Source organism: Aplysia californica, unplaced genomic scaffold (genome assembly GCF_000002075.1).
Source record: "Aplysia californica isolate F4 #8 unplaced genomic scaffold, AplCal3.0 scaffold00075, whole genome shotgun sequence".
In the NCBI taxonomy this organism is placed as follows: domain Eukaryota; kingdom Metazoa; phylum Mollusca; class Gastropoda; order Aplysiida; family Aplysiidae; genus Aplysia; species Aplysia californica.
The window spans coordinates 1,694,592-1,708,249 of record NW_004797345.1 but is presented as its reverse complement, the minus strand read 5'-3'; the positions used below and the strand labels follow the sequence as shown (position 1 = coordinate 1,708,249).

The 13,658-nt window shown below is 43.2% G+C and overlaps 1 protein-coding gene across 1 annotated transcript in view; it reads left to right on the top strand.

The window, feature by feature from the left end:
• Positions 1–1,434: 1,434 nt before the first annotated feature.
• Positions 1,435–13,658, top strand: part of LOC101854484 — a gene marked incomplete at its 3' end in the record, with an annotated part of 73,366 nt that continues 61,142 nt past the window's right edge. Inside the window, 6 exon segments of the mRNA XM_035968683.1 lie at positions 1,435–1,657; positions 5,279–5,473; positions 7,863–7,953; positions 8,603–8,810; positions 9,008–9,157; positions 11,117–12,887. Coding sequence (XP_035824576.1) covers positions 1,435–1,657; positions 5,279–5,473; positions 7,863–7,953; positions 8,603–8,810; positions 9,008–9,157; positions 11,117–12,887 — 2,638 coding nt within the window.

The window sequence follows — 13,658 nt, the reverse complement described above, 5'->3', positions numbered from 1 at the left end:
AGTTAGAACAAAATTTTTCCGTCACTACTCTGATTCGAACCCGGGACCTTTGAATGAGAGGCCCACCGGACCCGAACGCTACGCAAACTGCCATTCGGTCGACACTAAGTTTACAACTGAGAGAACTGAGTTGATCTCACAAACATGGCCGACCGTCATCTGCAGCGGCTTCACGTAATGCGACTCGCGGCCTCTCCTATTAATAGTTACTCCAAGGTTTTAAACAAGTATTTTCCCTGTGATAAGTCGCTATCCTAGAATTAGATAGTTATATCTGCTTAATAGCCTACCTAGATTTTTTTTTCGAAATTTAATTTTAAAAATTTTGAGTCTCACAGCATGTTGAAGCTTTTTCGAATGCAATTCTTTAAATATCTTGATAACGACTCCGAATTACGATTTTGACGAATTCTCTTGGCCGAAGCGAAATGGTGAAGACGCATATTTCGAGCTCTGACATTTTCGGAAAATACCTCGGCTTCTGCGTGGCGTATGGTGTGAAATTTTAAATCAGTAGATTTGTGAGAGTACTGTGCTTACTTTGAGAGTATCAAAGTGTTTTTTGGAATAGTATGTTTTACGGCAATTTCCCATTTTATTGGAGTGTGTTAACGGTGTGTTGTGTTGTGAGTGTGAGTAAGGCCACCATGATACCCGTGGAGCAGTGGCGTTGCACAATAGGACAGTTTACCGGTGGGCGTAAGCCAAAAACACTACAAGGCGTCGTTCGCTCTAACTCAAAACAAGAGAAACAGAGTGGGTTGAACTGCCGATTATTTGTTTGTGCTTTGGCTATGTGAGTAGATCTAGTTGTGGTAGATCTAGAAACTAACTGTATAAAGTCCTTCATGTTCGAACCTGTGGTTAACACTATACTTTTAGCAGGCGACGTTGAGTCAAACCCAAGACTCACTCTCGAGGAGCACCTCGACACAATCAACAATAATATTTGTAAAAAAATCCTTACCCTTACAATGGAGGTGCAGAGTATGTTCTGTGCAAAAAGTGGAAAACGCTATAGCAGAAGTGAAAGAGAGTATACATGCTGTAATTGAACGAGTCGACGATATAGAGCGCCACCACGATATCCTCCAACTTGACATCGACGCCTATAACAATCTAATTACACAAACACAGGAACGTCTATGTCAGGTGGAGGACAGCATTGAGCGTCAAGAACAGTACAGTCGCCGTGAAAATGTTATTTTCAACGGAATAGTGGAGGAAAGGGTTGGCGACAACACAGAAATGAGAAGGAAGATAACCGATCTCCTAAGCAAAGCAGTGCCCTCCAAAACCTAGAAGGAGGAAGACATCATTCGTGCACATCGGTTGGGCGCGCACGGCAGGGGCAACGCGAGGCCGGTCATAGTTCGTTTCACACAGTTCGTGGACAAACTAGAGGTTCTCAGGGCGAGGCAGGATTTTCATAGAATGGATGTCAGCGTCTCAAATGACCTTACTTTGAAGCAACGCCAGGAATTGAGCAGACTGAGAGACAAAGGCTGGAGAGGATACTACAAGAATTGGAAACTGGCTGTGGTTCCAGAGACTCAGCTGGCACCCTCGGATTCCCCCGCCACAACCCACCGACACATGGGTAACGCAGGGAGACCAGCGCAGGCACACGGAACAACAACAGCGAGAACTCAAGGAGGTCGGTCTGCGGCGAGATAGGAGTTCGGCCAGCCAAATTCAGAACAACAGTGAAAACAGAAGTACCGGAAAACCAAATAGCTACAATAACAACCTATGTGAAAAAAATTGATAAAGTTTCGTTTAATGAAATTAATGCCTGTTTGGAAGAACTGCTTCTTTCAAAGTTCCCTGACTATCATCTATACTTTTCGTACCGTCAACACTATCTTGGTGGAGGAGTTGTGAGAATGATTAGAAATGCACTTACCTCTTTTTTCAGCGTCTGACAGCTTCAGAAAAAGAATGTATTTTTTCCCTCGTAGACAAAAGTGTGCTACGATCAACTGTGGATGTATTGTTCTGCTTTATTTACATTCTCCATGAATACTCACCTGTGTATCGTGAGACATTATTGAAAGGCGTTGACCAGTATAGTGAATGATGGGAAACAATCAATGTAAAACATGGAAACTTGCCCTGGTTGATTGCGAGGGATTTAAAATCTAGGACCGGTGTCATGGATGATTTTGTTTTGCCTGATAACGTGGCTTCTTTTGTATATGGATTTTACACTTGCGATCTTATCTCAGATTATATGGATTTCGATGTCAGGGGTAGTAAGTCTCGGGATTTAGAAACAAATGCATTTGGGCTTCAACTTATAGAGTTTTGTAAAATTAACAAACTTCAAATACTGAATGGCAGAACAAATGGAGACGAGGAAGGGAACATCACCTGCATTGCAAACAAAGGCAAGTCAGTTGTTGATTATATCATTGTAAGCACGGGTGGGTGCACATACAAGTTAGGCATAGAAAAATCTCCTGATAGGTAGAAATGGAGGCTATCTTAAAAGATCTTAGAGATGGTATTGGGAGTATAAGATCTTAGAGACAGTAACCTATTATAGTTACTTGGGCCTGGCGCGTCTATGCTGGAGACGAACGCTGGAAGATCGATCTTGTAAAGCTCAACGGATTGTTTCTCGAACAAGAAGGATTTTCAGTTCTTACCAAGAATTAAATTTCGAAACAGCAAAAAACATTTTTGATATAAAGATTAAACCAATGCTGCTTTATGGCTCTGAAATTTGGGGTACCAAAAATTGGGACGTGATTGATAATGTTCAGGTAAAGTTCTGGAACGCCTTTTTTGGGTCTTGGCAAAACTACACACAAATGTTTAGTTCTAAGAGAAGTGGGAAGAACTAACTTATGTTCTGATTACATGCATTGTGTCATTAAATTCTGGTGCAGACTTATACACTTAGAAAATGACAGATATCCAAAAAAAATGTTACATGCAATTATATAGTTCCTGTGAACTGGGCAGCGTCAACTGAGCTACGGAAGTTAAAAACCTATTATTTTTCCTGGGTTTTGAATATGCCTGGTTTTCTCAAAATGTTGGAAGTACTAGACTCTTTTTCAGTGAAGTAAAAAGTAGACTTGTTGACCATTCTGTGCAGAACATAGAGGAAGAAGTATGTCGCAAGTTAAATGTTTTCTCTTTTACAATTCCGTTTCAAGAAACAGCTGAATATATCATCAACCTCCCACGGTATTGGAGCAGAAGAGTCATTGCTTAGTTAAAAACCCATAGCCTTCCATTAAATAACAATCTCTATAGATGGAAGTTAACAAATTCACCCATATGTGAGAGGTGTGGCTCTCAATCTCATGAAATTGAAGATGAATTTCACTTTATTTTCTATTGTTCACACTTTTGTCCATCAAAGGAAATTGTTAATCCCTCCTGGCCTGACTCGCCCAGTGACAGAAATATGCAATGTTTGATTCATGATAAGAGATATGTGCACAACCTGTACTTATTCATTATGGAAACTTTACTTATCAATAAGTGTTTTATGTGATGTGATGTGGGCCAATGGCCTTAAACACTGAATAAACTTACGATTTTGACAGAGCAGAGAACATTTGGTTTCCGACCTCATGACCTTAGTAACTCAAAACTCAAAACGGCCATAAATGCCAGATATAACATTGTAATTGTAAGGTAGCGAAATGTTGTTTTTCCCCTTGAGAACTTCCGACAGAGTAGCCCACCTTCAACTTGGCCTATAGAGCAAAGAAATCGCAGTTATGTTGAACTAAATTTAGTTTCTGACGTAACTATCACGTCATAAACCAGTCTTCATAATTAACTTTTTGGGTCTAGTTATTTTGGTCCCAAAGGACGCGTTACGTTATATGAAAACTATGAAAGTGATAGTAGTAGTAGTAGTAGTAGTAGTAGTAGTAGTAGTAGTAGTAGTAGTAGTAGTAGTAGTAGTAGTAGTAGTAGTAGTAGTAGTAGTAGTAGTAGTGGTGGTGGTGGTGGTGGTGGTGGTGGTGGTGGTGGTGGTGGTGGTGGTGGTACTAGGTGTGGTAGTCGTAGTATCATCATCATCATCATCATCATCATCATCATCATCATCATCATCATCATCATCATCATCATCATCATCATCATCATCAGGGGCGGTGCTAGGTTCGGGCCAAATGTATCATGCCCCCCCCCCTCCCTTTTCCTTCTCTCATATTTGTCCCCAACAATTAACTTATTAAAAATTTTCATAAGACTGTGCTGTACGTTTTTCAATTTCACTCAAATGCTACCAATACATGTCCAATGTCCACGGCCCATTTAATCCTACGTGACGTCACTGGTTATTAAAAAAATTAAAGAAAACAACTAAAGATAAATCTAGGTAGCACCAGATGGAACCTGGTCGCGGGCTTAGGGTGCTGTTGACGGCTGACCTGACCCCGGTCACGATATTTATATTTTAATAATATATTCTGTGCTAATAAAACAGCTCCAGTTTTTATGACAGCTGGGAAATTCAATGACTCAAAAATCAAATGATCACACTGAAGTCGTACCAATGTTTTGGTTCTGACATTTTATTTGTACTGGCCCACACGTGTCCAGCCCAAAAGGAAATCAAAGGCCAATAGTGCCTTGATTAATAGCGTATTTGAACGTTGCAGATTGGTGGCTCAGTGCCACCCTACGCCACCGATCATCATCATCATCATCATCATCATCATCATCATCATCATCATCATCATCACCATCACCATCATCATCATCAGGAGCTTGAGATGGTATAAGACCTTTGTGAATGAAGATCTCAGCTCACGTTGCCGAAGATGCAGCCATGAAAAGGAGGATGTCAAACATGTTTGAATGTCCAGGAACAATGGCAATTCGAATGGAGTTATTTGGACGAGTGGAGGTGCCTCTAAATATATTGACAATGGAGCCGAAAAAGAGCCTCGCTCAAAAATTTCTTTGTGGAGTCCACCAGGTCCATTAAAGAAACTTTAAAAAATCATCATCATCATCATCATCATCATCATCATCATCATCATCATCATCATCATCATCATCATCATCATCATCATCGCATGTTTTAAAGTAGAAAAAAAATATACTTGAGACTTGAATAGGGTTGGTCATCTTTAATTAGATGTTCGTATAAGCCTGCACAATAAAGAGAACCAAGCAGAGGAGAACCCCCCCCCCTCCTCTCTCTCTCTCTCTCTCTCTCTCTCTCTCTCTCTCTCTCTCTCTCTCTCTCTCTCTCTCTTTCAACCCCTAATCCTAACCCTCCTCTTCCTTTTTCCTCCCAAAGGATGGACTCTAGCCGAACGACCCAGCTCGGACTTCCAGTCCCCCGAGAGGCGTGTGTGTGTGAGGCTACAGGCTATGGAGACCAGCTGGCCTCACGCTCGCCGCTCCTGCCTCGCCGACAAAGGTTTTTTGGTCAAGACAGACGTCCAGATGAACGTTGGGGGAGTTCGACTTGATCACTATATCAAGGGGCATGGTCAGTGCTTTTGATCGATAACTTGATTGTAAATCGTTCGGTCTGTCTGTCGTACCTTCTCCCGGCACTAAATTACCATTAGTGTGTCGATGTGCTTCTCTCTACTCAAACAGACAAGCAAACAAAAGCACCCCCCCCCCTCCCCAATCTTTTCCGCCCATTATGCACGGCGTGTGTGGTGTAATGCCTATTCGCTATTACACGCACACGACGTGACAAAATGCGTGAAATGGTATAGGGTTAAGACTCCTTTGCAACACTGTACGATTATTTAAGAGGCGCAACCTCTGAATTCAACGTCTCTCTCCGATAGAACCGAGCCAAAGGGGGAAATTTGTGTAAAAATGACTTTCCTACAGACACAAGGCCCTGTCGAGCTGAGCCTCGAGCCCCTGTACCCTCATTCTCGCCATTACGTCGGGACCAAGCCTAACCACTAGACTATAGAGGCCACCAAAGACATAAAATCGTTTCCCGTGAGGGAAAGTATTTTTTAAATCTATCCCATCCGGAGAGATGGGAGATGGTTTCAATCTTTTTCCATCTGAAACTACATCATGTGCTTTTTTTCCCAAAAATTAGAATATACGTAATTTCGACCAAATATTTTACTTGTACATGTAGATCTATATGCAAACGGTACCACGTATTAATAAACTGCAATAAACTTTTTTTTTTCAAAATTTTTTGTCTTAGCATATTTGAACATCTAGATCTAGCTGGCTAAATATATTATTAGCATATTACGTAATGTGTTAGCACGTGTGTCAGTTCCTTTTCTTTTTCTTTCTTTTTTGTGCTGCCCTTTATGTGATAAATTAAACACGACAAAGTGCTTTAATTCTTTACGGTTTTTAAAAATTAGATTAGCATCTATTAATGAATATATCCCTTATAGATCCTTTAGAAATATTCTGAACTCAAGGTATTCACCCACGCGACTGCATGGTGCTGAATAATAAGGGGTTTTTTTTACGATGTGCAAGTCTCTCTTTTGCTACTTTGTATTCTTTATAGATTTGACACAAGATTCGTGAACTTCGTGACAATGCCATCGTTGTGGGCGGACTGTTAAGAGCTGCATCAAGTCGTGTACACGGCATACGGCTTGGAAAGGGGGGGGGGGTACTAAGGGGATGATTGGATTAATACTGTCGATACTGTCTAATACGGCGACCTATTGTTGAAAAGGAAAGTGACCGTCTTACATAGAAGACCGTCTTACACAGTGTGATCACATTGTAAACTATATGCAAGGGAGGAAATGGGAAGTGGATGGCTGTACAGATGATTGTCTTATACAGGTGGCCTTTAGGGGAGGGGCGACCGTCGAGGTCCATTTTCTCTGTTTGTTGCCTGAGGTCAAATATAAGTACACATACAAGTTAGGCAAAGACAAATCTCCTGATAGGTACTTTTATTTTTGCATAGCTGCAACGGTTGCTATGGAAACGGCTGTCATCTTGAAAATAAACAATGCATTTCATTTCAGATGGTTAAGGTTTTCTTATTTACGAACCAAATTTGACCAAAGTTGGTGAGAGTATACTCCTGAACCAGTCCTTATCAACGTTACAGAGAGTACTTTTCATAAGTATAAAAGAAAAAAAAGAAAGAAATTTCCCAATGTATATAGACCTTTTCTAAATTTTGGTTTCGTAATCACTTGCCACTGGAAAAGTTATATTTTTTTTCGCAAATATCTCTTTGTTACATTGATGGCAGCCTAACCATTTATGTTTCCCTAAAGTTTCATGACAAAGGGATGAAAACAAAGGAAAGGGTAGGGGCAAAACTGCAAAAAATGACATTTTGAGAAACACGACAATTATTATAAATACATGCAGTCGCTACATTCTAACATACCCTTATGTTTTCAAAGGCAGTTTACGACGAGAATAATGATTTTCTTAGTTGTCTCCTTGCTATTTTTAGACTAAGAACTGGTTGACCTTAAAAAAAAATCAGCCAACATCTCAATTTACATAGCTTGACCCAAAATCGGCCAAACAGAGGGTCGCCCCTCCTGTTTAGAGCCGTGCCGACTGTACTGTATGTCGGTTCTCCTTTTAACTTGACAACAACATCAAAGAGAGAATTTAAGAAAAGTCTAAAGACATAGGCCGACGACTTTTCAACATTGTCCTCTTCCAGTAAGTTTTGAAATTAAAAATGTGTGAGGGACTGAGTATTGTGTTTGCACGCGCGCTCGCGCGCGCGCGCGTGTGTGTATGTGTGTGTGTGTGTGTGTGTGTGTGTATGTGTATGTGTGTATGTGTGTATGTGTGTGTGTGTGTGTGTGTGTGTGTGTGTGTGTGTGTGTATGTGTGTGTGTGTGTTTTGTGTAAAGGACAGACAGACAAAAATAATAATCGCTTTCTTTTCTCAGGGATCGGGTCAGTGTGGACGGGCATGCACACAAACTACGGCAGCTTGGTATGGGACGGTCTCAAGCCTAAGCTGGTGAAGGCTTACACAGGGTGAGGTTAAAGGGAAAATAATAATATTATGCTTCCCATAGACACAGGTTGGACATTTTGTTCTTCTTTCTATGTGTCTATGTGTCTGTGTGTGTTTGCCTGTCTGTCTGTCTGTCTGTCTGTCTGTCTGTCTGTCTGTCTGTCTGTCTGTCTGTCTCTCTGTCTGTCTGTCTGTCTGTCTGTCTCTCTGTCTCTCTCTCTCTCTCTGTCTCTCTCTCTCTCTCTCTTTCTCTCGCTCTCTCTCTATCTATCTATCTCTCTTTCTGTATCTCTCCGTGTATTTCCCTGTCTGTCTCTCTCTATCTGTCTCTCTGTCTGTCTCACTCCACCTCTCACTCACTCACACACACACACACACACACACACACACACACACACACACACACACACACGTGCACACACATAAACAACCTCCCCTCTGTCCCAAAAAACAACAAACAACAAACAAGAGAAACCAAAACAAACAACAGCACCCCCAAACAAACGAACAAACAAACAAACGAATAGATAAGCAAGCAAGCAAACATGCAAGCCAAAAAACAAACATAAACAAACGAAAAACAAGTCAACCTGATCAAAGGTAAAAATCAAAACATTTCTCTCCAAAATCATTCCCCCTTACAACAAATTCCAATTTGCCACGACACAGGGAGTCCCGGTTGTACGGCGTGCGCAAACGAGGCTGGAAGCTGGATCTGGGCCAGCTTGTGGAAGAGGAGGAAGAAGGAGAAGAAGGAGAAGATAATAGTGAGGAGGAAGACGCGTGTGCTGTTCTGGTCCTCGGCGGTACTTCGGAGTCTGGGGAAATAGGCTCAGAGGAGCCGTTGTCGCGCCGACACAAGAGATCACCGGTACAGGTAGGTGACGTGACATGTACAGAGGTATTGGCTACTGATAGATACACATACGAAGTGGTTTTGTCACACAATATAAAAGTAATGGCTACTGGAAGATGACTACTACTTGGTTGTATAACATATCGTGTATTCATCTCATCTCGTATTCATCTTCTCTTTCCTTCTGTACTTTCTTCCTTTATATGTCTATTCCCCAGGTGCCACCGTCTTCCAGCGTGTCTTCAACTGGCCCAAGTGGGCAAAGTGGTCACCGAGTGGACAACGAGGACATGCCTCTTAATCGTGAGCCCACGCGGGAGATGAGGATGGAGTCGCTGCAGAACTTCCTCTCCAACCAGGGCTTCCAGGTAGATCTAGACTATGCGTGTTGTGTTGTGTTTTGTTTGTGGCATCAGTTTGATGCTACTTCTGTGGCTGTTTATTTTATTGACATGCTCGTTGATATACAGATAGGCGCGCGCGCACACACACATTCATATACTGGCACAAACATGCACGCACACACAGACACACATACACACACTTACATACACACAAGCACCTACACACATATGCACACACACACACACACACACACACACACACACACACACACCTAGATACATAATATGCCACGACACATACACAGGCACACACACATACAGTATACACACAGAGACTCGCACTCACTCTCACACACACACATACACACACACACACACACACAAACACACACACACACAAACACACACTCGAGTGTACATACACGTACACGAACACACACACACGCACACACACACACACGCACGCACGCACACACACACACACACACACACACACACTCGCTGACTCAGTAATAATATACAGTCAAACCTGTGTAAGACGGCCACCCATTAGCAAGGAGAAAAGTGGCCGTATAAGACAGGTGGTCGTCTTAGGCAGGACTGATGAAGATGAAGAAAACAACCATTCCCATCTGATGTCCCAATCGAAAGTAGCCGCATTGTTGCTGTTTTTGTTGTTGGTGGTGGTAGTTTGTATTTTGTTTGTAATTTTTATTTTGTGGCTGATTTTGCACAAGGGTGACAATAAAACGAAATGTATCAGACGAGGAAGAACGAGCGATGCTTTGTCACAAGTTCATGTTGACGTCCTTTGTTACTTTGTTACAGAATAGGTAAACAGTGACCACTCTCCAACTTACGATTATGTATGGAGTTCTGGGCGGGGCTTATGGGTTTTGAGGGATCACACGCTCACCTCACCAGCAGCTGAAAATTGGTAGCTATTGGTCAACAGTGGGAGGGGCCTACGCAACATGATCGGTTGGAGGGACTACCTAACAACAACGACAGGTGATTGAATTATGACAGCTCGCCCACAACGCCAGGGGCCAGTGCACAATTTATGACAAAACGTAATGGAGTCACTAAGGTGGCCGTCTAAGACAGGTGTTATTGCTCAGTGTGATAGGGGTTGTGTGTTAAAATATGGTGGCCGCGGCCGCGTTGTACAGGTGCCCGTTTTACACAGTTAAATTATATAGAAAAAACGCAAGGGGGGAAATGAAAAGTGGCCGTTTGTACAGGTGGCCGTCTTATAGAGGTTACCGTCAGGGCAGGTTTGACTGTACTAATATCTACATGTAGACTACGTACACAATGACTCGAGCACACATACCGTACGCACACTAACTCTCTCTCCCTCTTTCTCTCCTTTTTCTCTCTCTCTCTTTCTCTCTCTCTCTCTCTCTGTCTCTCTCTCCCTCTGTCTGTCTCTGTCTGTCTCTGTCTGTCTCTGTCTGTCTCTGTCTCTTTCACTGTCCCTCTCTCTCGTTCTCTCAATCTCTCTCTCCCTCTCCCTCTCCCTCTCTTTCTCTCTCTCTCTCTTTCTCTCTCTCTCTCTCTCTCTCTCTCTCTCTCTCTCTCTCTCTCTCTCTCTCTCGCTCTCGCTCGCTTGCTCGCTCTCTCACTTAAACATAATATATATGTACATATGTACACATAAACAGCAAAAACTACGTAAGGAAATGTGTGTAAAGTGACCTTTCTAAAGATACAAATCGGATCAAGCTGAGCCTAGAACCACCGTTCAGCAATTTCATAATTATGAATCCGGTAACCTAACCACTAAACTACCAACGCCGCCAGCTTCTTTTTACTGCCCTTTTTATTTTACCGACCCCTCTGTCACCTTCCTCGTCCTTTACATGTCTCTCCTTTTCACTGCCTCCGCCCCCCTCTCATTACCCATAAGTCCCCCCCCCCCCCCCCCGTCCCACACCCACATACAAATATACACACGAACTTATTACAACGTTATTACAGGAAAAATACGTAGAAAGCATCGGCGACTCCAACAATCAACAGGTCGAGGTTAAATCACAAGGGCATATTATCCAATCGGGGGTGACCACAGTCTCAACGACTACAACTGACCAATCACAGCTCGAGGATGACGACTACCACCAGGTGACCAAAAGAAGTGTCCGGCCACCGGTTAGTACAACGTCAGTTCCGACCAGCCCGAGCACGACCAGACCGCCGGTCACATCACCTCCGACGTCTTTGCCCAGGCACGCAGACGCATCAGCTACACTGGGAGACAGACGCACATCCCTAGTTACCAGCAGTACAGCACGCCCGGAAACAACAACTGGAATAGACGACCTTTTAGGTCAACTGCTGCACGCTTCACTCGCCGCTAGCGGACCTGACCCAACAATGCCAGGAGGCGGAACTGGGGGCATTGGGGGCGGTGAGAAAGGAGGGGGTTTGATCAGTGGGGGCAATAGGGTAATTGGTGGATCTAATAAACCCTTTGCCGCGTCCCAGGCTCGCACAGTGCAGACAGCTGACTATCTCAGATCTCTGTTAGATCATGCCACTGTCACCATAGCGCCAGCCACTTCTGTGACCCCGGCGGGAGCTGAAGTGACCCCGACGCAACCTCCTGCTGATGCTAACGACATCCTAGCACAGCTTCTCGCCAGCGGTGTACAACAGCAGGACACAACTGAAACACCGAGAACGATCTTCTCCGCAAATCCCAGAGCTCGTAGTTTCTTTCACGGACTTCGCAACGGAAGCGTGACCAACGAGAATAGTATTGACAAAACGTCAAGGGGGCCTGTAGGGAATTCTGATACAACCACCACAACAACTTCAACAATCTCCGCCGGTACAACGGCTACCGAAGCCTCCAACACGGCCTCTCTCAGCAGGTCGACCGGCCCTACCGTATGGGCATCTTCTACTAATCGCTTGTCTCACAGGCCACAGGAAAACGCCAACTCTATCATGGTACGCGGTCGTGGCAAGAATGCACATGCTAAAAAGTCTGAGGTATCATTTGATAACACAACTCTGGACATGTCGAGGGAATCCAGTTCTTCCTCTGCTGATACCAGTGCAGAGAAAAATTCAAACGAAACGTCGTCGGATGGGAATTCTACTATGCCAGGGGGACTTTTCAATAGTTCTGTTACCACTGAAGATCCGCTAGACAACTCGCAGGAGGTCACTGACCCACTAGCGTCCGGCGAATCCACAACTTCCAGTCCACTAGATAGCGTGGATCCAATATCCAGTTTGCTGGGTGGTAACTCCTCGCTGGATGCCGGATCTCAGGAAGAGACCGGTTCTACCACAACGATAGCGAATCTACTCGAGAGTGTGGATCTCGATATATACGGACCAGTAAAGAACGATTCCAGTCCAGCGTATGGTGGGCTCGGAGTTTCGAATAACACGCGCTCCACAGAAGATAGTGCGGAGATGATGGACCGGTCAAACGTGACCGACTCGACGGAGAACGCTGTGGATGATGAGAACTTGGATATCCGCGATATGCTCACCTCGAGCAGGTCACGTCATCTGAACAACTCTGATAGTCACCAAGTAACGTCGCATGAGCAACCAGAGGGTGAGGATAGTTGGGGTCAAAATTCGCAAGAATCTGGTCTAGACCTTGGTGATGACGGCATCATGTGGGCAGGTCTTGGCGACCCGGAAATGACCAATACGATGAGCCTGGAACAGTGCCAGGAGGGACACTCGTCAGTGTGCATGACGGAGGCGGTAGAAGAATTGACTCTTGGTGAGCTATTTTGTTACTATTGTTTACTACATTTTTCTCGCCTTGTCTCATCAAGTAGCCTACATCAGTACCTTTATCTATCGTACATTTTTTTGAGTCGCGAGTCCAGATAAAAAAAATTTTTTTTTACTCATTTATTTATTTTATTTGGAAGATGCCAGATGTTGACTTAGTATACAACAAGTAATTAACACTCAATAAAGTTGTTCGACATTGATGTGGTCGGAATTTAATTATCTGAACGTTCAGTAAAACGCAGTTCAAACAAAAAGGTACCATTAAAACTGTTAATAATATGGAATGAGTGACTTTGATGCTGATGTAGTAAACCTGTGGTGTACAAGACACATGGCCACCGTTGACATTATAAATACAATTACCAAAATTAGGAAGTTCATGTTCCCTGGTAGAGCACATACACTGGGATAGATTTTGACCAAATCGTCAGTATGTTGATTTGCACAGAAATAGGTTAATCCAAAATCGAGAAATTCAGACTTATTCACACAGCTCTCAATCCACTCAGAGAGTGGTCAATGTATGGTTGATTAAACTTTGACCCACTATTTAGATTCTTTTAAAGTTTTCGATCGAAAGAAACCAGAGAGCACAAAAATAATACGTTTAGTAAGTAGTAGCACAAAATATAGACAACTATAGAATGGATCAATCAATGTAAAATATTTTTAAAAATATGGCCATGATGATGATGATGATGATGATGATGATGATGATGATGATGATGATGATGATGATGATGAGTTTTTATAG